At 39.0% G+C, this 12,895-nt stretch overlaps 1 protein-coding gene across 16 annotated transcripts in view; it reads left to right on the top strand.

Annotated features, from left to right (window-relative positions):
* Window positions 1-12,082, top strand: part of RCBTB1 (RCC1 and BTB domain containing protein 1) — a 52,737-nt gene extending 40,655 nt beyond the window's left edge. For all 16 annotated transcript variants that reach the window (XM_067713940.1, XM_067713939.1, XM_067713952.1 and 13 more), the window contains 3 exons: window positions 1,486-1,637; window positions 2,645-2,775; window positions 9,814-12,082. In XM_067713940.1, the coding sequence (XP_067570041.1) occupies window positions 1,486-1,637; window positions 2,645-2,775; window positions 9,814-9,954 (424 nt within the window). In that variant the 3' untranslated portion in view covers window positions 9,955-12,082. The remainder of the gene's footprint in view (window positions 1-1,485; window positions 1,638-2,644; window positions 2,776-9,813) is intronic.
* The last annotated feature ends 813 nt before the right edge of the window (window positions 12,083-12,895 follow it).

Below are 12,895 nucleotides of genomic sequence, written 5' to 3'. Positions count from 1 at the left end.
TTAAGGAACCGAAAAGCTATGTCATTCATTACTTTAAGGGAGTAAGTATCTGCACCAAAGTATTAACTGAAAAGGTGAACGGGAAATGTTTCTATCTGTGAACCTGTGGCCATCCAGTCTGTTCCTTTCCTGTATAGTTTTCTGACCGATTTCATCTATTAGTTCTTGCTTAGACAACTGCATCTTTTTACTTCCCAGATGAGGTAAGTTCCTTTGCAAGTGGAGCCATTCTTTTAGTATTCTGAGTGGATATTGAAAGTATTTTTGTGTTTATAGTGTGACTCATTTTAAAAGGATTTGAAAAGGTGATTTTTAAAAAATTATAAAGTATATTGTACTTGAAGAAAATTGAATATTCAGAAATCAGTTCCTCATAGGGACTTCCCTAGTGACGCAGTAGTTAAGAATCCGCCTGCTAATGCAGGGGACACGGGTTCGATACCTGGTCTGGGAAGATCCCACATGCTGCGGAGCAACTAAGCCCATGCGCTACAACTACTGAGCCTGTGCTCTAGAGCTTGTGAGCCACAGCTGCTGAGCCTGTGCTTTGAAACGAGAAGCCACCACAATGAGAAGCCAGCGCACCTCAACGAAGAGTAGCCCCCGCTCACTGCAACTAGACAAAGCCCACGTGCAGCAATGAAGACCCAGTGCAGCCAAAATTATAAATAAACAAATAGAAAGAAATCAGTTCCTCATATAGGTGGATTTGTGTATGAAATACAGTACAAAAAGACCTATTTAGGTTTTCTTGAAATATGTGACTATTCTAGTGAATGTGTTTTATAAATAAATTGGTAACTGGCTTGGGAGGAGAGGGAGGGGAGCAGGTCAGAGCAAAGGAACAAAATAGGGGTGGTGGCTGTTTTGAAGATGAGTCAGAAAAGAAGGAAAATTGTCATGTAAGGTAATGAAAAAAAATCTTCTTAAATGTCATTCAGTTAACATTTAAAACAGTTTTAAGAATATGCTGATTACATGACACACAAAAAATGAATCATTTGAATGACATGAACATATATCAAAAGTTTGAACACTCATTTCTGAATTTCTTTTAATTTCATTGTTTAAAATGCCCTTCTCTACAACATTTTTTAAAAACAGCAAGCAAGCAGAAAGACTTGATCTGACTGGGGTCTATCAGATGCAAACAGTGGTACTGTTGAAGTGGTAGGTACTTCCAGGCTCCATGTATAATTCTTACTATTTAATAGGCAGTATAGAAAATGAAAGTGAGTGGACGTAAAAGGTGAATGTAAAAGCCCTTGCCTGCGGAATATGTTTGGGTTCTTGTACATGGAATGAATGTATCGGGTTGGCCAAAAAGTTCATTTGGGTTTTTCTGTAACATCTTATGGAAAAACCCGAACAAACTTTTTGGCCAACGCAATACTACTCAAATATTAGTAGTTAAGCATACTTGTAATATTTGTTTATCCCTGATTTCATCAACTTAATTAGGTAACTTTTGCTGTTCCGTTTTAGGTGTGAGCACTTTCGATCCATGTTCCAGTCTTACTGGAATGAGGACATGAAGGAGGTGATAGAAATAGACCAGTTTTCCTACCCAGTGTACCGTGCCTTTCTCCAGTACCTCTACACAGATACAGTGGATCTGCCGCCTGAAGATGCCATAGGTACCAGCCACATTGGGACTGGCCAGGGCACAGGGTCAAAAATATAACTCCCTGTATTCTTACAGTATTGAAATGTAAAAAGTTTCAGGTTTATTGGTTTTTACATGGTTTTTAAGAAAGATTTGAAGTAAATGCCTTTAAAAAATAGTACTGTATTTGGGAGAGGGATGGACTCAGAGTTTGGGATTAGTAGATGCAAACTATTATATATAGGATGGATAAACAACAAGGTCCTACTGTATAGCACAGGGAGCTATATTCAATATCCTGGGATAAACCATAATGGAAAAGAATATAAAAAAGAATGTAGGGCTTCCCTGGTGGCGCAGTGGTTGGGAGTCCGCCTGCCGATGCGGGGGGCGCGGGTTCGTGCCCCGGTCCGGGAAGATCCCACATGCTGCGGAGCGGCTGGGCCCGTGAGCCATGGCCGCTGAGCCTGCGCGTCCGGAGCCTGTGCTCCGCAGCGGGAGAGGCCACAGCAGTGAGAGGCCCGCATACCGCAAAAAAAAAAAAAAAAAAAAAAAAAAGAATGTATACCTGTGTATAACTGAGTCACTTTGCCGTACAGCAGAAATTAACACAACATTGTAAATCAACTGTACTTCAATAAAAATTGTTTTAAAGATAGTATTGTATCGATATGGTTAATAATTATGGACACTATACGACTGTGGTCTTATTTTACTTTTTTAATACTGAAGTATAAGTTGCTAATGGATTTAGCGTATCATTTTGGAAACAAAATGAGGGGGGAAATTCAATTTTTTCCCCTTCCTTTGTACTACAGAAGAAATTGTATAAAGTGAGTATAGGAGAGGTATGTTTGGGAGGTGGGGAAGGGATGGACTGAAAAAGAGAACTTATTTAATAAAATTCAGAGTGTTATTCCCTAAGAAGCTTCTGCTGATTTATCTACATAACTCTTCACCAAAGTGAAATATATATATATTTATAAATGATTGGAAATTACTGTAACCTCAGTTAAGCTTTCCACATTTTACTTTCAGGTCTTTTGGATTTGGCGACATCGTACTGTGAAAACAGATTGAAGAAACTTTGTCAGCACATTATCAAGCGAGGAATCACCGTGGAGAATGCCTTTTCATTGTTCTCTGCCGCAGTCAGATATGATGCAGAGGTAACATAAAATAATAAGCAGAAACACAAACCGCCCTTAACACCCCGTGAGCACGTTTCTCCTTTCTTGTGTGAGACAAGAAGCGTGATGAGTAACTTCACTTCTATGTAGGGAATCATTGAACTGACTGACCCCTAAAAAATGAAATCTGGCTTGCTTTATTCTCTGTTCATAGTTTCAAACACGGTTGTTTCTCTACTTATATTTTTACCTAAGCTAGGAAGCTAACTGAAGTCCCAGCAGCTATACTGCAGGTTGGAATATAAAGTGCCATCCAGGTCAGCTTAATATATTTTTCTCAAGATCCACTTTGCTGTCTCCCCAGCTCTCCCCTGTCGTAAACCAAGGCTGCCCTGTGATTTATAGCTAGCTGGGTGTGCTCTGAAAATTCTGTCATCGTCTAATTATCACTCACAGTTATTCATGGGTGAAGAGCTTGCTCTGGACTCCTTTTTGTTTGTTTGCTTTTTATATTGGATTGATTGATGGATCTCTAGAGAGTCTCTGAATGAATGAGCTTTTGGGAGTCTTGTGTTTCGGACATTTATGTACATTTTCTTTAAGTTAAGAGCCACGATATCATCAGATTGTAAGCTCCCTCTGAGCAGGAACTGTATCTTATTCATCTGTGTGCCTTGTGCCTGGCACATGATAAATGTTTGTTGAACTGAATGAAGATTGTACCACGTGAAGGATACATGAAGGATAATTAGTGAACTCAAGGCTGGTATGGTTGGTTCTACATATTCATGAAGAATAAAAGTCAAAGAGCAAGAGTTTTGGAGTTACAGATGTCTAGCTAAGGTGTGCACCCTAAATGGAACAATTAGTCTTTCTTATAGGTATTTTGTCATCATATGATGAGGCAGATTACCTGGTATCAGGGAATTTACCAGACACCTGCAAAGATCTGCAGCTGTGGCTTTGGAGATGTGGTGGATAGACTTCATCTTTGTCACATTTGGGGATCGAAATGGACCATTGTGTCTTGCGTTTTCAAAATGTACCCTATCTTTATTTCAGATTATGTTATGATTATAAATATTTGGTAAGGTCAGATATAGCTGATTTTCTCTGTGACCTTTTCAACGGATGGAATGATGATCAAAGTCAATCATTTCTCATGGGAAATGGAAATATAGTTTTTTTCCTACCCTTTCTTTGTCATCGTGAACATTTTTATTAGAAATGCTGTTTCTTTAGATTTTATTTCTGCCCAATGATGTAATTTTAAATTGGTCCATGGCTTTTCTGTCCATTTGGTGATTGACTTGAGAATCCTCTGTGTCTCACCATACTCCTCCTCAGTGCTGATGAGTTCCATATTCTTGGGATTAGCATCTTGCTGACCAAAACCAGTCAGAACCACGTGGGCAGAGGCAGATATCTCGGCTTGAGTTGCTGGAAATTTCTTCTGCACTTTCAGCTTTTCTACCCCAGAACGTTTATAGAAAATGCCTTATTCCACTTCTACCCAGGCCGGTTGATCATTTCCTTCAGTAGTTTTCACTTTTCTGATATCAAGTATAGATACATTAAAAGCTGTCCCTTGTTTGAGACCACAAACACATGTGCTTCCACAGAGTCTGTCACAGTGCGGGCATATAGTTGGCACTCAGAAATGTATGTTGAGTTAAATGAACGAATGAATGTGTAATATTTGAAACACCTCACCATGAAGTTCTGCTTTTTTAAAAAAACAAACAAACCACAACTCACAACCCCACAAATATTATACATTCACTGTAGAAAAATTAGAAAATAGAAGGCAAAAAGCCTTCTTTCTAGGTTGTTTGGTTTTGATTGTGTTGGGAGTTATGTAATCGACTAATGTAGCTTTACGTTTTATTTCCTTAATACTGTAGAATGTAGAAAGTAAATAAATGAAGTCTCTAGAATATAAAAATAAAACCCACTTACTATATCTATTAGTTGATGGGAAGCTGCTCCTAAGACAGATTGGAAATTAGCTGCAAAATCCGTTGTTTTCAGACATTGAACTTGGGGACCCTACTTGACTTTCCCTTCACTCTGTTGGTTGAAATGCTGGGAGGATGGAGACTACTACCTGCCTCTCATGCTTCTTCTCTTTGCTATAAAAATTACTGTGGTTCCTCCATGCCTCCTTTTTTTTTTTTTTTTTTTTGGTGGTACGCGGGCCTCTCACTGTTGTGGCCTCTCCCGTTGCGGAGCACAGGCTCTGGACGCACAGGCTCAGCGGCCATGGCTCACGGGCCCAGCTGCTCTGCGGCATGTGGGGTCTTCCCAGACCGGGGCACGAACCTGCGTCCCCTGCATCGGCAGGCGGACTCTCAACCACTGGGCCACCAGGGAAGCCCCATGCCTCCTTTTAACAAGAGAATTTTGAAGCAAATGGACATACATAAAAAGAGCGAAAATGTATTGACTCAGTAGTTGTGGAGATTTTAAAAAGTAAGCTAATTGTTGTGGAACCCTTGCATTAATGAATGCATTGTCAAACTTTCTGCATGTCTTTATAAAGTAAAGAAGGACTTGGAGAAGGAGCACTTAAATATTCCTCTAGTACAAACCTGAATAAGTATCGACATCAAGGGAGAAAATGCATATAAAACATTGTCTCGTGATATTTCTGATCACATTATAAACTTTTTTTTTTTTAATATTTTGAAATGCTTCTATTTATACTGTTTCTTTTCAGGAGATTTTTGTTTTCTGTGTCTATTTGAACATTAGAAGAAACAGTTGGGGATTTTTTTCTGTTTAACCAGAATAGAGAACTTTCCAGAAAATCCTACTTTCTGAGCAGCTATGTCTTAAAATTTTGCTTTTGGTGGGAGAAGCAATAAATATGAGCCAGGAATCTAATTCCAAAATTGATTTGGGATATGAGTATTGGAAAGCTTCACGCTAAAGCCAGATGGTCAGCATTTATTTCTTTTTTCAAGGGGTTAAATTAAAAGTTTTTTGTGATCAGTAGACTGTAAAATACTTTTTGGGTAGTGAGAGAAGACACCTTTAAAATTTTTTTCCAGTACAGTGAGACACTTAAATACATTCTAAAAAACAAAATCAAAACCTACTTTGATGTGGAATATTTTGTGCTTGATATGCAGTTGACCCTTGAACAATGCAGGGATTAATCGCGTATAACTTAGTCAGCCCTCCATATCCCTGGTTCATCCGCATCTGCGGATTCAACCAAACTTAGATCCTGTAGGGCTGTAGTATGTACTATTGAAAAATATCCTGGGTAAGTGGACCCGCGCAATTCAAACCTGCGTTGTTCAAGGGTCAACTATACTATCAAGTGAATTAGAGACTATAGTGTTTGGGTTTTGTTATCTAATTATTTTAACAACACGTTTGGACAGTTAGGTGTGGTTCTCGGTATCTGCCGTCTCAAATGTGTCTCAAGGGTGGCCTGTGACACAGAGGTCTCACCCTGGCCAAGTGTCCTCCCACAGGAAGTCTTAGCACTCTCATGTATTTTAGATTTTAAGGCTGGATAAGAACTCCGTTGAAGGCTGCATTAGCATTTTTAAAATGTGGATATTAAGACCATCAGTTCTCTGTGTTTTGTTTCTAAAGAAAATCTGTGGAAAGGAAAAACAACTTATTTTCAGAGTGTGTAGAGTTATTGGAATAATTTAATTTAAATGCTTAAAGATTTGGAGCAAATTTGTAAATTTAGAATAGCAATATTTTATTTTGATCTTCCTTATTAATTATAACAAATCTGATATCTGATTTGCCCCAGAACCACTTACAATAATTTCACCACAGAATGTCATAAACATGGACTTTGGTTTCTAAAACACCAAGAATACCATATTAGACTCCTTGATTTTACACCCTTCCCCACTTTCTTATTCCATGGCCTTGAGAAGACTCTTAGGAACTTTTTTCATCTACTGGTCAAGTGGTCCTTCTCATCCTTCTTAGAAAAATTTTTTTTTTAAGCCCAGCAGTCCTGTTATAGTTGACTTATTAGTTGGGTAAGAGTTGCATTTTCTTCTGGGTATTGAAGATCTGATCGTTTGCAGCGTGAGGTGAACAGATCCTGTAGGTTTTTATAGTATTTAAGAATTATCAGAAGGGTGTTTATCTAATCCACACGTCAACATCAATAGCACACTGGCTCAGGTTGCGAAGTGAATGTGCTTGGCTGTGCCACTCTCTGGTTCAGGCAAATGAACGTGCAAATTCCAGTTTCTCTCTTCAAGTGTGTTCAATGCTTCCTTTTCCCAAGTTCTGCCTTATCCAACGTGTAATTAGTTATTTAAACAACCCAGATTTAGATTATTTTCAGTATTCTTGAAACTGTTAAACATTTGTTGAATACAGTTGACCCTTGATCCACACAGGTTTGAATTGCACAGATCCACTTACATGTGGGTATTTTTCAGTAGTAAACACTACAGTACTACATGATCCACGGTTGGTTGAACCTGTGATTGTGGAGGGCCAACTATTAATTGTACTTGGATTAACCCCTGTGGTTTTCAAGGATCAACTGTACTGAGAAATCTTTCCAAACTAATTGGAGGGGAAGGGAAGGCAGTTTGATAAGACTATTTTCATAGGTATATGAACTGATTTGTAATTAGAAGCACCATTTGTATACCTGTACCATATAAAAAAGTTCTTAAAGTTTATACTCAAGGTAATCTATACAGTAGGTAAACTGAATAAACTCACTTTTTCATTATACTACCAAGGTCTTTAATTCCAAATAAACAGATATAGAAGTGGTAAGGTTTTGCAGTGTCAGAATTTAGTGTCCTCTCTTTCTCCTTTGAATTTGAAATTATATAATTAAAACTTAATATTTAAAGATCCTTATCTGATACATTACATGGTTTGAAGAACTTTTTGTGCTATGACTGGCTCCTTCTTCCTAAGTGATATGTAGATAAACTAGTTTTCTATTTTTGATAAACAAGATTAAAATATGACTTTCATCTTTCCGTGGGGTATCATTTAGTCCCTAGAGCTATTTATTAACCATTGGGTTATGATACCAGGAGTAGTCCTTTTTCTTTAATAATAATGTGAGAGAGAAAATGTTTTCTATTGTTTAACATTTTAGTTTATTGTAATACACCCGAGCATTCAGCTGTCCACCCCACTGGGAATCTCTTATTAAAAAACATGGATTCAGGTATTGTGCTAACATGTTAAATGCATTTTCAATTATCTGGAGAATAAAACTCTGACAGTAGCTGGCTGAGAGACATTAAATGTGGTTTATCTCTTACTGGTTATATGCCTGGAGGGGAGGGACGAGAGACTCTTAGAATAAGGAAGTATTCGTTTGCAGGGGTCTGAAAGGGGTGTTTCTGTATGCGGATGCGGCCCTTCCCCACCCTGCCTAAAATTCTCATTTGGTGGTGGCTGGGAAACACGAAGCCAAGACCCTACAGTTTAACAGTTGTTGAGATCCTAGTTTGACAGAACCCTGAGTACTGACCTTCAGTATTGTTGGCCACATTACAGAAACTGAGCTCTTAGACTTCATCTTTGTGTACATTCCAGGTACCTAATTGATTTAGTAAATATGTTCCATTTTTTTTTTTAATTTATTTTATTTTTGGCTGTGTTGCGTCTTCGTTGCTGCGCACGGGCTTTCTCTAGTTGCAGTGAGCGGGGGCTACTCTTCATTGCAGTGCACGGGCTTCTCATTGCGGTGGTTTCTCCTGTTGTGGAGCACGGGCTCTAGGCACGCGGGCTTCAGTAGTTGTGGCTTGCGGGCTCTAGAGTGCAGGCTCAGTAGTTGTGGCGCACGGGCTTAGTTGCTCCGTGGCATGTGGGATCTTCCCAGACCAGGGCTCGAACCTGTGTCCCCTGCATTGGCAGGCAGATATTTAACCACTGCGCCACTAGGGAAGCCCCTGTTCCAATGCTTGAAGGGACAAACAACAATATAGTAGAGTTTTGCTGGAGATGAAAGCATGTCTTAGCATAGGTAGAAATAGATCTTTTTTAAAATATTTATTTATTTATTTTTGGCTGTGTTGGGTCTTCGCTGTGTGCGCGGGCTTTCTCTAGTTGCAGCAAGCAGGGGCTACTCTTCGTTGTGGTGCGCGGGCTTCTCATTGTGATGGCTTCTCTTATTGCGGAGCACGGGCTCTAGGCGGCAGGCTTCAGTAGTTGTGGCACACGGGCTCAGTAGTTGTGGCTCGTGGCCTCTAGGCACATGGGCTCAGTAATTGTGGTGCATGGGCTTAGTTGCTGCGCAGCATGTGGGATCTTCCCGGACCAGGGCTTGAACCCGTGTCCCCTGCATTGACAGGCGGATTCTTAACCACTGCGCCACCAGGGAAGCCCAGAAATAGATTTTTAAATTGTTCTGGTTTGCCACTTGTGTATGTTACTCTCCCTCTGAATGTTGGTAGTTGGTAACTTCCATTGTCTAACTGAAAAGTCAAGTCTCTGTGACTATTCTTTTGTGGATTGACTATCCGAGAAATTAGCATGGTGGAAGTTGTAGTATAGTATTCTTTGTGGCTTTAAAAATGAAGGCATTTTTATATAGGAGAGCATGAAAGTGAATTTAAGGTCTTTGGAAGTTTTATTTTTAATGTGTCACTTTAGGTTGACCATTTCTCTTCATCATTTTTCTGTTTCTTAAAGTCTTCGCTTCCTTGGACCAAATGACCCACATCTTAATTCTTTTCTCTGACTTCTTGAATGTGGTAAAACATATGATATGGACAAAAGTTGTTTCAGCTTTTTAAAACCATGTCTTTGAGTGACTAGACTATGTGATAACCGTGAGGAAATCACCCCCCACTGTGTGTGTGTGTGTGTGTGTGTTTGTGTGTGTGTGTGTGTGTTTTGAAGAGTCAGACTTGAGTAGGGGAACCATTGCTTTTACTGTGTGGTGAGTAAATAGTTTGTATTTTTCTGACATGTACCTGTGGTCACTTGTTTGCCTAGTTTGAGGTTTCTGGCCTCAAATCTCTTCTGGGGGAGGGTGAGGGAGCTGGAGAGAAGTAATTCAAAGTTAATTAAAAAAGGCCTCTTCTTGTTTTTATTTTTGTTGTGTGTGTCCAGGATTTAGAAGAATTCTGCTTTAAGTTTTGCATCAATCATTTGACAGAAGTTACACAGACTGCAGCATTTTGGCAAATGGATGGCCCTCTGCTAAAGGAATTCATTGCTAAAGCCAGTAAATGTGGAGCCTTTAAGAACTGAAGCCCAAGACTGCTGGGTTTTGTGTGAGTGCTCTGGGGCTGCTGGTGATGGTGTGTCGTTTGTGCTCTATGGGTGATGTAATTCTGCAGGTAAAAGAGCCCATCAGGTTGATTTGCTCACATGGAGATACAGTTCTCTGTGTAAGGATACAGGAAGGGTGTACGGCTTTCCCTGAACCCATTTTAAACAACCCTTATTTCCAGATGTGTATATTTTAAATGTGACCTTAACGTTTGGCTGGGACATTGTACAAGGGTGAAAGTCTAGCTGGTTGTTTGATTTTTGTTTGGTTTGGTTTTGATTAGAGGAACTCCTGAAGTTGGAAAGGGGGCTTTGCGGCAAGTCTCCTGGCTTGCATATCGACAACCCTTTTGACGCCAGGGGTTGGGATAGGGAGCCAACTGTGAGAGGTGTAGAGGCCCCACTGGGAATGACAGATGCTGACTTGGGGGCTTGTTGAAGGGCTGCATTAGTTGCTAGTTCAGTAGCTTCACTGTGAAGGAATAGTTAAGATTGTCTGAGGCTTTTGTTTGTGTATTTGCATTATTGATGACTTTTTTAACTTCAAAATAATATTCAGTTTAACATAAGCCTATTGAAATGATTATGTGAAGATGAATTTCTAGGTTAGTCGGGGTTTCTCTTAAGACTTAAGTACGTAAAGAGTCGTAATGTAGAACTATCTGTGAAAACTTGATAATGAAAGAAACTTCATTTGGGTGAAAGTGGATATTTTATAACTCAGAGTCTCCACTACTAACAGCGTTTTCTTAAGGTTAAATTTGAGAACCCAAATTTAAATCCCTCCACCTTTTCTCCTATAAATGCTAATCATATAAGAGGAAAATAGTGATATATTCAATGTACTCTTGCCTTCCTGAATTGTGGTTGCTGAATCATTAGATCTGCTACGTCCGACTCAAATAAGTCGTTCTTAAAACCAAGTTTCTTACAGGACTTAATAGAATTTGTTTTTAATCGATTTTTATCTATGCCAAATGCTGTCACACATTTTGCTTATTTGAAATGTCACCAGCTTGCACGTTTGATTTTCCTTTCCTTTTAATTGTGTTAGGTAACTTTGAAAAAGGATCTAAATTATGAGGGTGTTTTTTTGGTCTGGCTATGAAATGTGACTTTGGGAAGTAAGAGTGTTCAACTCTGAGTTTTATCACGTGTGCCCGTTGAGCTTGCTTCAAGGACAAAGCTTTGTTCTGCTCTCTGGCCCACGGACTCATTTCCATTTGTGGGGGCTCCTTTAGTGAACTGTGTCATGTTTGGAAGGTCCTCCCTCTGAATTTAGAGACCGAATCCATTTTCAGACCCCAATTAAAAAGAGGGTGAAGAGATGCTGCAGCTACTGTTTTTAGCAATGTTTCTAAGTGTATATTGGGAGGGTGAGGGCCCAAAGATGGAAATTCATTGATAGATGAAATAAACCCGGAAGTCTCAGCCCCCTTTTCTTTACCATGTTGCAAGTGATTGAAGCCCAATGAGTTATTAGGTTAGAATTAGCTCTGCAACATAATAGAATTTTCTTACTAGGTTGATAAATGTACATTAATTTGATTATTAGCTATGATGGGTAGTGTTTCTAACAGTCACTGTCTATAGGCTTATGATCTGGACAAAACAAGAACTTCAGTAAGTTTACTATTGCTCTTACTTGAAAAAAAACTTTAAAAAAGCACAAATTAACATAGATCCATTTCCATAGATAGTTCATTCACTAAACAAATATTTACTGAGTTCCCAATAGGTGAAGAACCACTTCTCATATTAGATTACTGAGTAATTTGTATGACTATATTTTCAGTGAAGAGAACAGAAAAAAGTCTCTCAGAAAGTACTTGAGTATCTTGTGTTGGTTTTTTTTAAAAAATAGGCTCTCTTATTTTTCTACTTGGTTTTGTTGTTAATCATAGCAGGAGATGAAAACTATTCTTTGAATTGTTTTTTTCATCTGATATAATAGTGAAAGCCAAAGTATTGGTATTTCTTCACATAGCCCTAAAATGTACTCTTGAACTTCCTACTGGAACAAGGTTTGATACGCTAGTTATATAGGTTGTATATATGTAATGTTTAGAGTGACATATTAATAAATAAAGCAATCTGTTAAAATAGGCATGTAGAGTTATTTTTTCCCTCTCAAAAATCAATAATCTGGCAGCCTTAAAAGGGAAGGAAATTCTGACACATGCTGCAGCTTGGATGAACCTTGAGGACATTATGCTAAGTGAAATAAGCCAGTCCCAAAAGGACAAGTACTGTATGATTCCATTTACATGAGGTCCCTGGAGTAGTCAGATTCATAGGAAGTAGAATGGTGGTTGGCAGGGGCTGGGAGAAAGGGTATAAGGGGTTATTGTTTAATAGGTACAGAGTTTCAGTTTTGCAAGATGGAAAGAGTTCTATGCGTGGACGATACACAACAATGTGAATGGACTTAACGCCACTGAACTGTACACTTTAGCATGGTTAACATGGTAATGTGTATTTTGCCACAGTTTAAAAAAAAAACCAGTACTGTGATTCTTGGGTATCAGACTAAAAACAGGTACCACCATGAACATGCTGTTTCTCAATTATCCTTCCCACCCCAGAAGATATGCTTTGGTTTTGTTCCTGCTGAAAGATACTACAATTGAACTGTCGCAGTAGAAAAACGTATCTGGATCCTTTTGGGGACTTACAAATGAAGGGAGAGACATGGTCCCTATCGTCAAGGAATGTAAAAATTATTGGGAGAGAGGTTTAGGAATTAACAACATAATAACATTTATAAACAGCTTTTCGTAAGTCATTGAGAGGAAACCCAGTAGGGTTAGTATGAGAAGCAATTGTTCTGAAGGTCATGTTTGTGCAGCATAGGGGGCAACACAAATGTCCTTTTAGCTCATTTCCAAAACAACGGTCAGTGGCCCAAGCAAGGGCTTAG

This window comes from Pseudorca crassidens, chromosome 18 (genome assembly GCF_039906515.1).
Source record: "Pseudorca crassidens isolate mPseCra1 chromosome 18, mPseCra1.hap1, whole genome shotgun sequence".
NCBI classification, from domain to species: Eukaryota; Metazoa; Chordata; class Mammalia; order Artiodactyla; family Delphinidae; genus Pseudorca; species Pseudorca crassidens.
The sequence above is the reverse complement of the archived record's forward strand: the minus strand, read 5'-3'. Positions and strand labels throughout refer to the sequence as shown.